This window comes from Mus pahari, chromosome 7 (genome assembly GCF_900095145.1).
Source record: "Mus pahari chromosome 7, PAHARI_EIJ_v1.1, whole genome shotgun sequence".
Lineage (NCBI taxonomy): Eukaryota > Metazoa > Chordata > Mammalia > Rodentia > Muridae > Mus > Mus pahari.
In genome coordinates this window covers 81,574,014-81,588,007 of record NC_034596.1, presented here as the reverse complement: position 1 = coordinate 81,588,007, position 13,994 = coordinate 81,574,014, and the positions used below count along the sequence as shown (strand labels likewise).

The 13,994-nt window shown below is 48.7% G+C and overlaps 1 protein-coding gene across 4 annotated transcripts in view; it reads right to left on the bottom strand.

The window, feature by feature from the left end:
• Positions 1-13,994, bottom strand: part of Esrrb (estrogen related receptor beta) — a 166,733-nt gene that overhangs the window by 96,204 nt on the left and 56,535 nt on the right. The window contains exon 1 of one of the 4 annotated variants that reach the window (XM_021202231.2): positions 1,732-2,040. The exons of 2 other annotated variants lie outside the window; for them this stretch is intronic. In XM_021202231.2, coding sequence (XP_021057890.1) covers positions 1,732-1,781 — 50 coding nt within the window. In that variant the 5' untranslated portion in view covers positions 1,782-2,040. Of the gene's footprint in view, positions 1-1,380; positions 1,705-1,731; positions 2,041-13,994 lie in introns of those variants that run through there. One more of the 4 variants, XM_029540701.1, reaches the window with a different exon arrangement.

Sequence of the window (13,994 nt, the reverse complement as noted above, 5' to 3'; positions counted from 1 at the left end):
CTTCTCCCCCTCCCCCCCAGTTCCCGAGGTTCTCATACTCCCTTGGGGAGGAGCCTGAAGGCAAAGACCCCTACTCCCACCCGGCAGCCCCAGGAGCGGCATAACCTTGAAAGAGAATTGAAAAACCACTTTTCAAGCTGATGGAAATCAGAATCCATTATAATTAAGGACCGCTTTCCTCTCCCTCAACACCTCCTGAACCTCTGTTTAAATTCTGCAGGTATCTTTAAAAAAAAAAAAAAAAAAACTCTTCTCCAGGAGGAAAATTCCTGAAGCGAAAGGGTCACTGTTTCTGGGGTGAGGGTAGGGGGCAGGACAGCCCGGCTATTAACACAGCAGCAGCCCCGCTGCCAAGTTGCCTCCTCGCACTGGCCCCAGCAAGTGGAGGTAGTCTCCGAAGCGAGGTGGACGGTTCGAAACTTCACCTAACCAGAGGCGGTCCACACACAGCCTTTATCTTAAAGCTGTCTCCCAAGTTCTTTGGCCGGATGGTGCGTGGAAAGGGTGGGTGGTGTGGAGAGGAAAGGACCGTGATAGGGAAGAAAACCTGAGTCTGTATGTTTCTTTCAGGAAAGAAGAAAGAAAAAAAAAGAAAAGAGAGAGGGATGCGTTGGGGGTGGAGAAAAGAAAAACAGAAAGTTACTTAGGAAAGCTGCCGGTGAGAAGCTAGAGTTTTCATTAGATTCCTTTTAATCTTAATTATTATGCCTGCGGAGGATCATTTCCAGGACGGCCCAACGAACGCTCCGAGTTCCACCGAAGCGCGATGGGACGCGGAGCGCCAGAAGGGAGACCCCAGCAGGTGCTTGAGCAGGTGGCACAGCCACCTTGGAGAGCGCGGGTGGCCCGTGTTGAACGCGATATCGAGGCTTGGGGTCAGTTCTCCCCTTCCCACCCAGTACGCTCGGAAAACTGTCCCAAGACCCCGGAGCTACCGAGAGTCGTGTCCGGTCCCCGCAACCTCAGTCATCCGTGTAGCTCACTTTACCCACGTACTGGAGCTGCTCAGCCCGCCGCGGGGGAACAACACCCGACATGCTGCCCCGAACGTCCACCCGACTTCACCTCTGCAGCACTGAGAGAGCCACCCGGCTCCCGGTGGGACACCGGTCCCCAAGCAGGACGTGCGGAGCGCAGCGCTCCGGGCCCTGCGGTGCCCCAGGGGCTCCCGAGGACCGCCACCCAGAGCGCGTCCCGCTGGGACCCCCGCGCCCGCACGACGTTGGTCGCCTGTAGTTCCCCTCACTGGACCCAGCACACCTGATTTTTCTGCCCCCGGCTAAAATCATCTTGGGTAGCCAGGATGGAAAGCAAAGCGCCCGTAGGGAGGGAGGATTCCTAGGACGGGACAGAACACCCTTGCGGCCACTGTCCCCGCACCTGTTCTGGGCTTCCGCCTGCCCGTCACGGAAATGGTGATATTTGTCACCGCGGAGCAAATTCAGAGTGAGCGAGAAAGCACCACTGTTGTCTAAAAGTAAGGGCACATGAAAGATGATGCCGGAAAAGTTAAGAGGAGGGTTCAAGAAACCGGAGCAAGTGTGCGATTTGCCTCCTCCTACGTCTGGAGCGCCCCTCCTAGGTCCCTGCCACTTCAGGAATGTGTAAAAGAGGAACTGCGACATCTAGGATGGGCAGAAGGGCTGACAGACAGACAGACAGACAGACAGACAGACAGACAGACAGACAGACAGACAGACAGACAAACAGAAGGGAAAGTAAGGCACCTACTGGTTGTGGTAGCCGAGGGGGTCCGGGATGCAGAGTTCGGACACGTCCATCAGTCCCGTTTTAGCATTCCCAGTTGGAGGAGAAAGGCAGCGGGGAAATCACGCGGAAGACGAGTGAAGGGCACAGACGAGGTGCGAGTCCCGGCCGGCGGGCACAGTGAGCGCGAGAAGGCGGAGTGGGAGGACGCGGCCGCGGCGGGGGAGCCAGAGGCAGAGAGTCGCGCGCAGCTCCGCGCTCCCACTCATCCGCGCACTCAGCGAACGGGCAGAGGGGACGCGAAGCCGTGGAGGAGGCTGGGGCGCCCGACACTTGGAGCCCACTAACCCTACTGTAGCTTTAAGGCTGAGAGACTGATGTATGATTTGGCTCCTATTGGCTATCTCTCAGGGGCTGGACTTAAAGTGACAGAATCGAGCTGGGGTGGGGGAAGGGGGGCCAGCCCAAGAGACTTCAATGGAATAGGACACTCCCGCGGGCATGCAAGGTCCCCACCTCCTGTGGAGTAGGAAGGCTGGATTTTAGAGTCCTTAAGCTTGCCGTTCTTGCTTGTGCAGCTGCAAAGCAGAGGGGAGATTCAAACTGCTTGGTGGGACTGTTGGAAGGGAGGGTGCTAACATACGCGCGGAGCCCGCCCCCACCTCCCCCAACACCGGTACACAGCTCCATGAACCGACAGGCTTGCAAACCCCCTCTGAGTCTCTTGGAATGGGTTTGTTCTCTAGAGCCACATTCCTCACCATCGCCACCGCCACCGTAGAGAAGCGGCCAGTGGCTTAGAAATTCGCAGGCTCTCACCCCCTGTTTAAGGGTCAGACCAGCAGGTGAGGTGCAGCCAGCCAGAGGAGAGAGACAGATTCCCCTTCCCCGCCCCTATCATCTGGGCCAGTCTGCTCTGAACCGCTGGCATGTGGCTTGATACAGGGTGTGTGTGTCCATAAAATGCCTCGAGACTACAAAAGTCAGGCTTTGCCCATTGGCAAATCTCAACAGTGCACTCAGGCCCCAGGCTCCAGGCATAAATCCCTGTCTGCTTGGGAAAACACGATTGGGCTTTTAAACCTCCAACTTACCTGTCAAAATTTCTCCGAGGTGGACACTTTCAAACGCACACCTGAGTTCCCAGTGATCAGCGCACCTGCAGCCCTGTCTGCCTCTGCCTCTATGAACCAGAACATTATGGGCTGCCACTGTACCAAAATGAGCCATAAGTCAAGTCTCAGCTCTTCTTGTGGGGCTTTTCACCTTGGGGATGTGCCTGCCACAGGGATAATAATCAATTTGATTATGTGTGCTGGTGTGGATACAGAATTATTTAAAAGGGGGAAGGAAAGCCCTCGGGAGAGAGTATATTACCTTAGTCTTTACAAAAGACAATGAGCAGTGTTGGGGTGAGGGGGGCATAATTTTATCACCAAAATAATGTCTAAGCAGAGTGTACCTACCTGTAGGCAGTGCTGTGTGTTTGGGGTATAAAGCCTGGAGGGCGGGTGCTGAAAGCCTCAAGAGGGGTTAGTCACTGTGGTGGGATTTGGGGAGTAGGCACTGGCTTCAAGGGCGATGTTTGACGTGAACAAATGCACTAGTCAAGACTGGGGGAGGGCAGCTGACACTGTCCACATGTGCTGTAGTGGAGGAAAGTGTGGGGTGGAACTGAGGCATGGCATCAAGGGATGGGCAGGGATGTTTGCTCTATCAACAGACCCCCAGCAGACCTGCATCATTAAAACAAAACAAGCAAATAAACAAAACCCAATAGGTATTTTATTAGAGACAAAACGACGACGCAGAGGTATTGTCCTTGAGTTGGTTTCTACATGACTCCCATCGCTTGTGAAGGAAGGCCTCACTGATGGGCTTCTCTGAATTCTTCCTTTCCCTGAGCTTGCACAGGGCTTGGCAGGGCTTTGAAAATGCACAGTTAATGACTCCAGTGAGGAATGAAGCCTGCTCTTTGGCCTGTAAGGCCATGGACACATGGCAGGATGCTGTAGGTGACTCTGTACCCCTCTGCAGCCCATCACTATAGCTGCCATCTAGTAGACTCCCCCCTCTCCCTCCCAGACAGCACCCACATTTGCCAGTCACATTGTTTCAAGTTGCTTAACACAGCAATCACAACTTTATTGATGTGAGAGGTACCCCCCCTTCTCGGTAGATTGGAAGTCTCATGAGAGGAGTGACTCTCTCTCTCTCTCTCTCTCTCTCTCTCTCTCTCTCTCTCTCTCTCTCTGTGTGTGTGTGTGTGTGTGTGTGTGTGTGTGTGTGTGTGAGTGCGCGTGCGAGTAATGTTCACTGGAGAATTCCAGCATCCTGTACCCAGCAATGCCTTGTGAAGAACAGCTCATGGACAAAGGTTACACAGCAAGATCTTTGGGGAAAAGCCTTTTCCCAGCACACAGATGTGCTTCATACTGGCTTGATGTGCCAGGCAGTGACAGCTACAGCCCCTACTTAGCCCCGAAATACCGGGGGGGGGGGGAGAGGGGCCCGCAGTGCCTGTGTAGTTTTGCCACGAGGTTCACTAGGATGGGTATGTTCAATGCCTTTCCAGCCTTTCCATTCATGATAGGTTGGTGGGGATGTAACCCCATCCTGGGCAGAGAAGCACCTGCATTTAGAACTCTAAATCAGGTCTGATAAATGGAGAGATTCATGCACTTCCCTGTGTACAGAATTGCCCTTCTCCAGGTCACACAACAAATACTGGCGAAACATGCCAGCCGGGGTCTGGATCTTTGCTTAAAACCACTTCTCAGTGTTTGCAGACAGGTCTCTCTCCTTTCCCTGCCTCCTCCTTCCCTGAGTGCAAGTTCTTTCAGAAGTTGTGAGGTCAGTAGAATGAGCCTCTGGGTGTCTTCTGGGTGTATTACACTGGGGTCTGGGCATCTGAGCCTCTGGGTGTATTCTGCAATAGATACACTTTGGTCTGGTCATCTGTATCCACCTCTTCCATCATGGTGGACTCCTGAGAGGGCAAAGGGGATTGCTAGTTGGTGAGGGCCAATTTCATGACCTGCTCTTCTACCCTAGTACACTGTCGACAAGCATGGCCATTTAATGCAGCCTACTAGGTCCCAAAAATTCCATGCTTCCCTTTGGACAGAAAACTCCAAGTAAGCCATGAGTTCAGTCAAACACAGGTCTGCACGGATCCTTCCTACCTGGTCACCATCCTTAGTGTTGCCACATGTATGCACCTGGGTCTTTTCACACCTTGGCAACTACTCCAAGCACAGAAGCCCTTGTCCCTGGTGTGGTGCAAAGCACACCTTTGTTTCTTCAGAGCCCAGTTTCGATTTTATCCTCCATCCCTTGGGGCAGTCTTCCCAAACCAGCCTTCTATTTCCCACAAATAAGGCAGTGGTAGTTAAATGTCTGGCAAGTTCCATAATTTCCTCCTCCCACATGCTCTAGGACCAACTGCTAAAGGAAGTTGTTTGTATCTCTCAAGCCACAAAAACTCAACGGAACTGGTGGACCCAGTTTGGTTTTCCCACACACACATACCCAGAGGACTCGATGGCCTCATCACTGAATAAGACCCACCAGGCAGTTTTAGGAAATCTACCCTCTGGTCACTGAGTCCAGCAGATATTAGGGCTCGAAGCTTGGTTCTGTCGTCCCTCACCCATTCCCACATCTGAAGTCAAGGGTGCAGGAGAGAACAAGGCTGTAGGGGAAACACCCAACGTGTACACCCACGATTCTTACCACCAGTCCGGGAAGAGGAGGCTGACTCCATGGGATTGTTTGGATCATAAGCCAAACCTGACTCTGCTCCAGCCCACGGTGAGCACTGGAGAAGGCAGATCCTGGGAGGGCATCCATGGACAGTCCACAGTGACTAAGACAGGCCGGACCAAGACAGCGACCTTAGCCTGAGCATCTCTGAGGACCATGTGTCATGGGCTCCAGGCCGGAGGAATATCCCCAGCCACACACTTCTGCAGACCCGCTGCTTTCTCACAGGCTTGACTCTGGGTATGGAGTTATATCATCCAGTGGGGGCCAGCAGACTGCCAGCCCATTGGCTGGCACTTGTGCCAAGGATCATAAGGAACTGATAACACTAATACAGTGTGAGTTTGTGCTCTGTAATAGTCTCTTGCTGACAGACAAATGCTGCAGAAACATGATGGCTTTTCCTGAAGCTCTAATGGGCCATTATTGGGGCTAGAAAGCTTGCGTTGTATTAGCACTGTCACCATAACACCAAAAACTACGAAGGAGGGGATCTTGAGTTGATAAATGCTAGGGTTCTTGCTTAATACTACTATCTGAAATCCATACCAAGGGTCTTGGAAGAAAGTCCAGATATTTCAAAACTGTTACCTGCCCCCTCATTCCGTACCCCAAAGATCTCATGCTCCCCAACACAGCTGAATAGTATATTAAAGCTCCATGCTTAGCATATGGATTGGGTCTTCCTGTAGGCCCTGTGCAGAAGACAACAGAAGCCAGTAGGGAGAATGAAGGACCAGAAAATTGAGAAATGAAGATTCTCTTTCCTTCCTCCCTATTGCCAGGACAATCAGAGGGCATCATGGCTGTAATCGTATTGTTGACCAAGTTCTGGGGAAGGAAAAGAAGTGTTGGCAGGACACAGAGAGGAGACAGAGAAGTCTGGGAGAGGAGAAAGAACAAGAAAGAAAACCGTGCCTTGACAGTACCTGGTAGCTCAGAGGCATTGAACAACGAGCTATTGACTGGACGAATGATCTAATTAAGTATTTTCCATTACAGTGCATTCTGGTTTTTTTTCTTCCCCTTATAACAAAGAAACTTGACCTTATTTTTGTCTGTGTCACATATTAATTTATCATCCAATTTCTTGTGACTCTGGCATCAATTTGAGCACAAAACATCCTTGACTAGAAATGATAGTATAAGCAATTCATCTCGAGTCTTATTGGTAAAGAAAAACTTCTCAACCGATGATAGTTTAACTACAAATGTCCCTCTGTCAAAATCCTCTGGCTACAAAGAAAATGGAAAATCGGACTGCGTTTACATTTCTTTTTTTAAAATTCTGTGTTTGTGTGTGTGTGTGTGTGTGTGTGTGTGTGTGTGTGTGTGTGTGCATATATGTGTGCCATGGGGCATATGTGGAGGTCAAAACTCTGTTACCTGCCCACTCATCACACACCCAAAGATCTCATGCTCCCTAGTACAACTGAGTAATATATTAAAGCTCCCTGCTCAACACACAGATTGGTTCTTCCTGCGGGATCCTGTGCAGAAGACAAGAGGTTAGAGGACAGTCCTAAGGATTAGTTTTTGCCTTTTACCAAATGGGGCCCAGGAATCGAGCACAAGTTATTGGGCTTGGTGGCAAGTGCCTTTACCCACTGTGCCACCACACACACACACACACACACACACACACACACACACACACACTTTCCCCATTTACATTTCTAGTTTCAAGTATAACTATTTTAAATAAAACATAAAATACATGAAACTTTGGGGGAAATTAAACCTAACACCGAAATGTTCTTATCAAGTAAGAACAAACCAACAACAACAAAAAATCACATCAGTTGAACCTGTCTCAGTACTGACACCAGAATTCAAAACTGGGATGGTGAGTCCCAGGCCAGGGCTTCCTAACAAGAGAAAAGGAAAATCAAAATTGGAGTCTGAGCTAAGGCGTGGTGGCACAAGCTGAAGATTCCAGCCAGGGGGCAACTGAGGGTCAAGGGGTTGTGAATTTTGAGTCAAAACACATCAACAAGGCAAAATAAAAACAGGATCCAAATAGATGCCCATGATCAACTAGGGATGGTGTAACATGTTTTGATTTCCTAATGATGCAGTTAAATAAAATGCACTTTGCTTTAGCTCTTTCAGAATGTTTTAACCGAGATTGACATGGGGGTGATGGCTTCCAGGCTTTAGTGGGGGGGGGGAAAGAAAGGTTTTGTGAAGTGTAATGTGCTACCCCTATGCAAGACATGATAAAGAAGATAACCTTCAATAGAACTCTGATAGGAGCAAACTCAGGCCCACCACTGCCTTTACAGATGTATGATGTAATTAAGCCAATCCCCTTGGCGAGCTCCCCCACTGCTCTCGATGATGCAATTATGAATGGGTCAGTAGCAACTCCAGATGAAGGCTGGAGCTTTGCAGGCAGGACCATCCATAGCATCTTTCCTCTTCCTGCGCACCTGGAAACCTGAGACCACACTAGATCCCTGACGTAGGAGGAAACGACAAGGCAGAAAGCGAGGCTGCAGGAGAACCAAAGCGAGTTTAGAAAGATGGGTAAAAAGGCAGTCACCGATCCAAGATTTAATATGGATAAACACCAGTAATACACTTGTCAGGGATGACCCCCGAGCCACAGACTGTAGGATGGCTGCAGGAAAGAGCAGCGAAGCAGAGAGACACCTGGGGCCAGCATAGATAGCACATTAAACATGGGCACAAGGTTCAATGGCATGATAAACACGGCTTTGGGGTAATTCCGCCAGGCCCAACAGAGCAGGGAACAGCAGTAATTCCTCTTTACACCTGCTGACTGAAGGCACGGGTGAGGTTTATACTCAACCCCAGGGACTTGCTCTGAAAGACAACTGCAAACCTGGCAATGAAGGGACTTGCAGAAAGGAGGCGTCAGCAGCATTGTGGAGGGCATGTGAACCCCAGAGAGAAAGGGACAAACATGGGACAAGGGGGGGCTCTCTGGCCTACCAAAGCACAGATGTTTGGATCTCAGACTGACTGGTCTTTGCTTTCTCTCACTTAAAGCTGTCTCCAGAGTCCCCCAAACTCTGTCCTTTTGGCTCCCCGCTATGGATGGCTTTGGGGATAGGGCCTCTCTTCTCTTCTTTTGTTCTAGTTTTTTGATTTTCTTTTTTAGACAAGGTCTTACTGCATAGTTCTGGCAGGCCAGGACATTGCTATGTAGACCAGGTTGGTCTTCAAGCTGGGGGGCAAGCCTCCTGTTCCTGAGTGCTGGGATTATAAGTGTGAAGTACCAGGGCTGAGACAAAACAAAACTGCCTGGGTCTATGACTTCTTACTTAAAGCTCCTGCTCCTCGTTGGGCCTTTTTGGGTGGGGAGGGGCTATAGGTGAAGGGTGGTCCTTGTGGTCCTGAATCACTTACTTGCCCACTGTGTAGACTCTAAGGAAGGGCTGAATGTACACCTGCCTGTGTTGAGCAAACACGCTCCTCCTTTCTCTGGTTTACATTGCTTAGTTTGACTTGTATTTGGTCCAGACAGTTTTTTCTCCATTCCTATCACAGAAGATTCATCTTTGTGCTTGCTTTCCAGGGGATGGAACTCTCAGGGCCTTGTACAATAGACAATCAGTCTACCACTGCGTGGTAGGCTTTCAAGCCCTTATCCTTCTGAGACGGGGTCTTGCTATATAGCCCCCGCTGGCCCGGAACTACTTGCCGCCTCTGCTTTTTCAGTGCCTAGATTACAAGCATATGCAACCACACCAGTATGCTCACTCCTAAAGTGGCCAGAACTCAGTCACACACTCACCCTCCAATCAATCACTGCCAATGAAGAACTATCCTATCTGGACTACCTTAAAAATTTATTTACTCACAGGAGGAGCAGACTCGGTTTTCTTGAACACATGAATGCTTAAAACCAAGGTATTCAATTCTGTTAAAGAAAGTAGAGGCGGTTCATGGGTGGGCAACTCTGGTAGAGTCTCCCACGGCTGGTGGTGTATCATGGGCAGGTAATGGGATCAGATTACCATGTCTGTGAGCATAAGTAGGACCCTAGTTTATATGGGTACAGCAACAAAAATAAAATGGGCTAAAAGTTAGGTTGCTTTGTATTTTTATTTTTTTTTTAAGATTTATTTATTTATTTATTGTATGTGTGTACACTGTAGCTGTCTTCAGACACNCCAGAAGAGGGCATCAGATTTTTGTTACGGATGGTTGTGAGCCACCATGTGGTTGCTGGGATTTGAACTCAGGACCTCTGGAAGAGCAGTCGGTGCTCTTAACTGCCGAGTCATCTCACCAGCCCAGGTTGCTTTTTAATAAATAGCATTTTCTCCAGCAAATCAAAACTACTGATTAAAAAAAAAAATACTCCGCCCAAGAAAGTCTTTTGCTGGCCAAAGTCCTGAGCAATTGCTGCAGTTGAAGGTGCACACATCTGCTGTGATGTGCATGCAGAGGCTTCAGTTGCTGGTACTCATACCTGCTGCGTTGTACATGCAGAGGCTGGAGGTACAGGTGCACACACATACTGCATCGTGCATGCAGAGGTTGCAGGTGCTCGTGCACATATGCTGTGTTGTGCACACAGACATCTGAGGACAACTTTTGGGAGTTGGTTCTTTCCTTCCACCATGTGGGTTCCAGGCACCGGCACTGGTGTTTCCAGACATGATAGCAAGTGCCTCTAGCAGGCGAGCCAGTTGTCTGGCTCTCGCCTTGAACTCCCAATCATCCTGCCTCCGCCTCCAAAGGATTCCACCAGGAGATGTCACAGTGAGTTGTGAGAACTTCTTCCCATAGATAAATAATGGTCATCTCCAAGGTCCTGAAAGGGTCTAGAGCTGCTCACAGAACTGTCATGATCTGCCCCTCTAACCATTTTTCCAAATTGAATAATTCTGCCTTTTGTCAAATATCACCAATGAAGACGTTCTATTTTCTTCCTCCTTCCCTTTTTCCCTCCCTCCCTTCCTCTCTTCCTCCCTTCTCTCATTACTCAGCCACGCTGTTGGTCTCACGTAACCTAAACTGGCCTTAAACCCCTTAGGTAGCCAAGGATGGCCTGGAACCCCTGACCTTTCTTCTTCTACCTCTCAAGTGCTGGATTTAAGACGGTCCATTTCTTAGTTAGTCTTATGGTGGACTTTCTGTTTGGGCCTGTGCCTTAGTTCTTGTTTCAAAAAGTCACCATGATCAAGGAAGCTCTTATGAAAGAAAGTATTTAATTGGGGATTTGCTGACCATTTCACAGGGTTATGCTCATCATGGCAGGCAAGAGCAGGCATGGAGCTTGAGCAGTAGTTGAAAGCTTTACATTCTGATTCATAGGCAGCAGGCAGATGATAGATAGATAGATAGATAGATAGATAGATAGATAGATAGACAGACAGACAGAGAAACTGTGCTTGGCATGGGCTTTTGAAACTTCAAAGCCACGCCTCCAACAAGGCCACACCTCCTGATCCTTTCCAAACAGTTCCACCAGCTGGTGACTAAGCTTTCAAATATATGAACCTATGGGAGCCATTCTCATTCAAACCACAGTTCATCATTAAAAATTCATTTTTATTGTGATCCACTTTTCAAGCCACACAAGGAGTGTACTAATTATGCTGCATTTTCTGGCTCGGTGAGCTGGAAGGTGCGCAAGCCAGCATTTCTGAGTGTCTACTCAGAACCGGCCACTAGACACTGCCCCACAGTTTATTCTTACCACAGGGTAAGCAAGACACTCTGCAGCTAGGGTGGGTACCCATGCCCTCCTCTTACTGCCTGAAGAGGGAACTGAAGGTCTTCAGGTACATTGCTCAAGGCCAGAAGAAAATCTGGAGTTAAAAACCAAGTCAAAGCCACCCTCACCTTCCTCTCTGTCACCCTGCTACCTTCAACAGAATCAATGCCAGCGACTTTGGGGGCTAGTTTGGGAATTTAATCACAATGGATAACAGGGAAAATTTGTGCTTTGTACAGCTAACAGATTTATGTCAGGGCTTTAGCATAACAGCCCGTTGGGAGGCCCTTGTGAACCAGACCTATCTGCATGGCACACAGGTTTAACAGAACACACCCGGCTCTTACTGAAGAGTTCTTTCAAGTTGGAATGAGGCTTGTTATCAGCAGGGAGGGGAGAAAAATCTGAGAAGGAATGTGGTGTTGAGGAAGGGACTACCCAGTTATGGATAGAAGCTAGAGGGTATATTTTAACTTCCCATGACCCAGAGAAAGTGACATGCTGCCAGAAGAAGACAGAGGAGGTGATGAAAAAGAGGACCTTCTATTGCCAAGCCAAAGCTTCCCATCAGGGTCGGCGTGCTTGGTTGGGGCAGTTCAAATGGTCAGCACTTCTAAGCCAAATGGATGCTCTCACAACTTTCTGCACTGATACCCAAGAAATGGTACCCAGGAGGTATCTTCTGACGCTAGGATGGGTCCTAGAATTACATAAGGAAACTCCTTAGCTCATGTTCTTCACCTTTCCAACTTGAAAGGCTATACAAGCACACACAGGTGATTTTATTTTCCTGTTTCTTCCAACATCAACCAGTACACATTTCCTTGAATTCTGTGGGTCCTGGCTAACTTATCCACCCCAGAATAGACAGTGTTTCCTTGCTCCCAATATCAAAGGATGAGCTAGCGTGTGGAGTTTTATGGTGTCTCGATTCCTTCATAACTCTTGATGTCTTCAATTCACAGAAGAGAGACGTGCCACTAGCAGACTTGTTTTTGCCTGTGGGATTGCAGAAACACCGTTTGAGAGCACTGGTTTTTGAGACTTTAAAAGAAAGCCCCAGATAGTTGCCTTTCACTGAAATGGAACCTAGGACTCTGATACATAAAGCAGCCAAAAAGTAGCTATCTGTGTTCAGACAAGAAGGAAAAAGAAAAGAAACACTCCATTTCCACTCAGTCTGGGAAACACCCCCCACCGTTGCTTATGTGTGTTTTTGTTGTTGTTTTGTTTTGTTTTGTTTTGTTTTCCATCTATTCAGCATCAAGCTGATATCATCTCCATGGCTGGACTTGAAGCACATTCATGACAAGTACCAGGCTCATCCTGATGGGTACTGTGACTTGGTTGTTCTTTCCTAATGTCACGATGTCCAACATGGATTCGAGTTAGACACAGAACTTGTTACTGTGAATGTTATCACTGGTAAAGAGCACTGGCTTTGGAGTCTTGCAAGGCTTAGTTCAAATCTTGGCTATGTCCTTTGTTAACGACATGATCCTGCAGCATGATGTGACCTCAGTATTGTGGTTTGTCCAAATCTGGACTGGTAGCACATGCCTTTAATTCTAGTATTCAGTGGGCAAAAGCAGAAGCAGTGATGGGCAAATCTCTGTGTTCAAATCTCGTGTGTCTACACGGTGAGTTCCAGACCATCTAGGACCACAGAGAACTTATCAATCAATCAATCAATCAATCAATATCAATCAATGTAAAGTTGGTGCAGGTGGGTATGCAGTTTGCACATGCCTAGCACACAGCTGGCTTTACCTCTTCCTTTCCTAAATCGAGGAAGGAAGACAGTGAGATTGATCACCGAAGTGGTGTCTCCCACTGTAACATGCCGTCAGTGCACATTGCACTTCAGCCTGATGAGGCTAGGCATCCAACTGAGGCATTCGCTAGTATCTGCTCCTACTAACAATGAGTACTATTAGATGCTTCTGACTGTCCCATCCTATCTGCAAACCTTGAAGAGTCTAACCCTTCTCCAAGGTGTACCTGGAACATGATCATCCCACTGTCCCTCTTCGTGTAAGCACCCAATGATCATCCCACTGTCCCTCTTCGTGTAAGCACCCAATTCAATAACCCAATGCATGGTTGATCACGGTGAGGCATGGGCTCCCGCACAAAGGCAGAGATGAGACCACAGAGGCAAGATCATCCTGAGAGTTGCTGTGGGTCTATTTTGAGTCTTATTGTAATTCATGACAACTCATCCCCCATGAGAACCTAGTCTTTCAACAGGTATAAAAAGAACTGCCATTCCAGAAGCCTAAGACTTAGCCATGGCTGCAAATCCTTGTCTGTCCCCTGTGCAGACAAGGTGTCACTCTCAGCCCTTCATCTTGGAAGAAGCATCACTAATATGCAAGTCTAAGCTTTAACCATTTCTGCTGCCAAGGACCCTGGGAGGGAATAGAGAGAGAAAGCCTGGTTCAACCCCCTCCTGCCAGCTCACTGCTCCAGCAGATGGAGCTGAGCTGACTGCCTCCCATGTCAATGGACTGCTCAGTGCTTTCCCCATGAATGACTCAGACAAAAGTGATGATTGTAGACTGTGACTTCATTGGTCTGGATGCTACTCAAGCCAACCATTCCACCTCTTCCAAGTGCAATTGTCTGAACATGATGACACGGATAGAGCTTCTTAGTGTGTTCTAGGCCACCCATAATGTGGGAGAACCCCCTGCCCAACTTCTGCAGGAGGAGCTGAGAAGGAACATCTCCAGGCATGGTAGAGGCCATGCATGAGGTGTGCACTAGTCACTTTTCTATTGCTGGGATAAAACACCGTGACCAAGGCAACTTGAAGGAGAAAGCT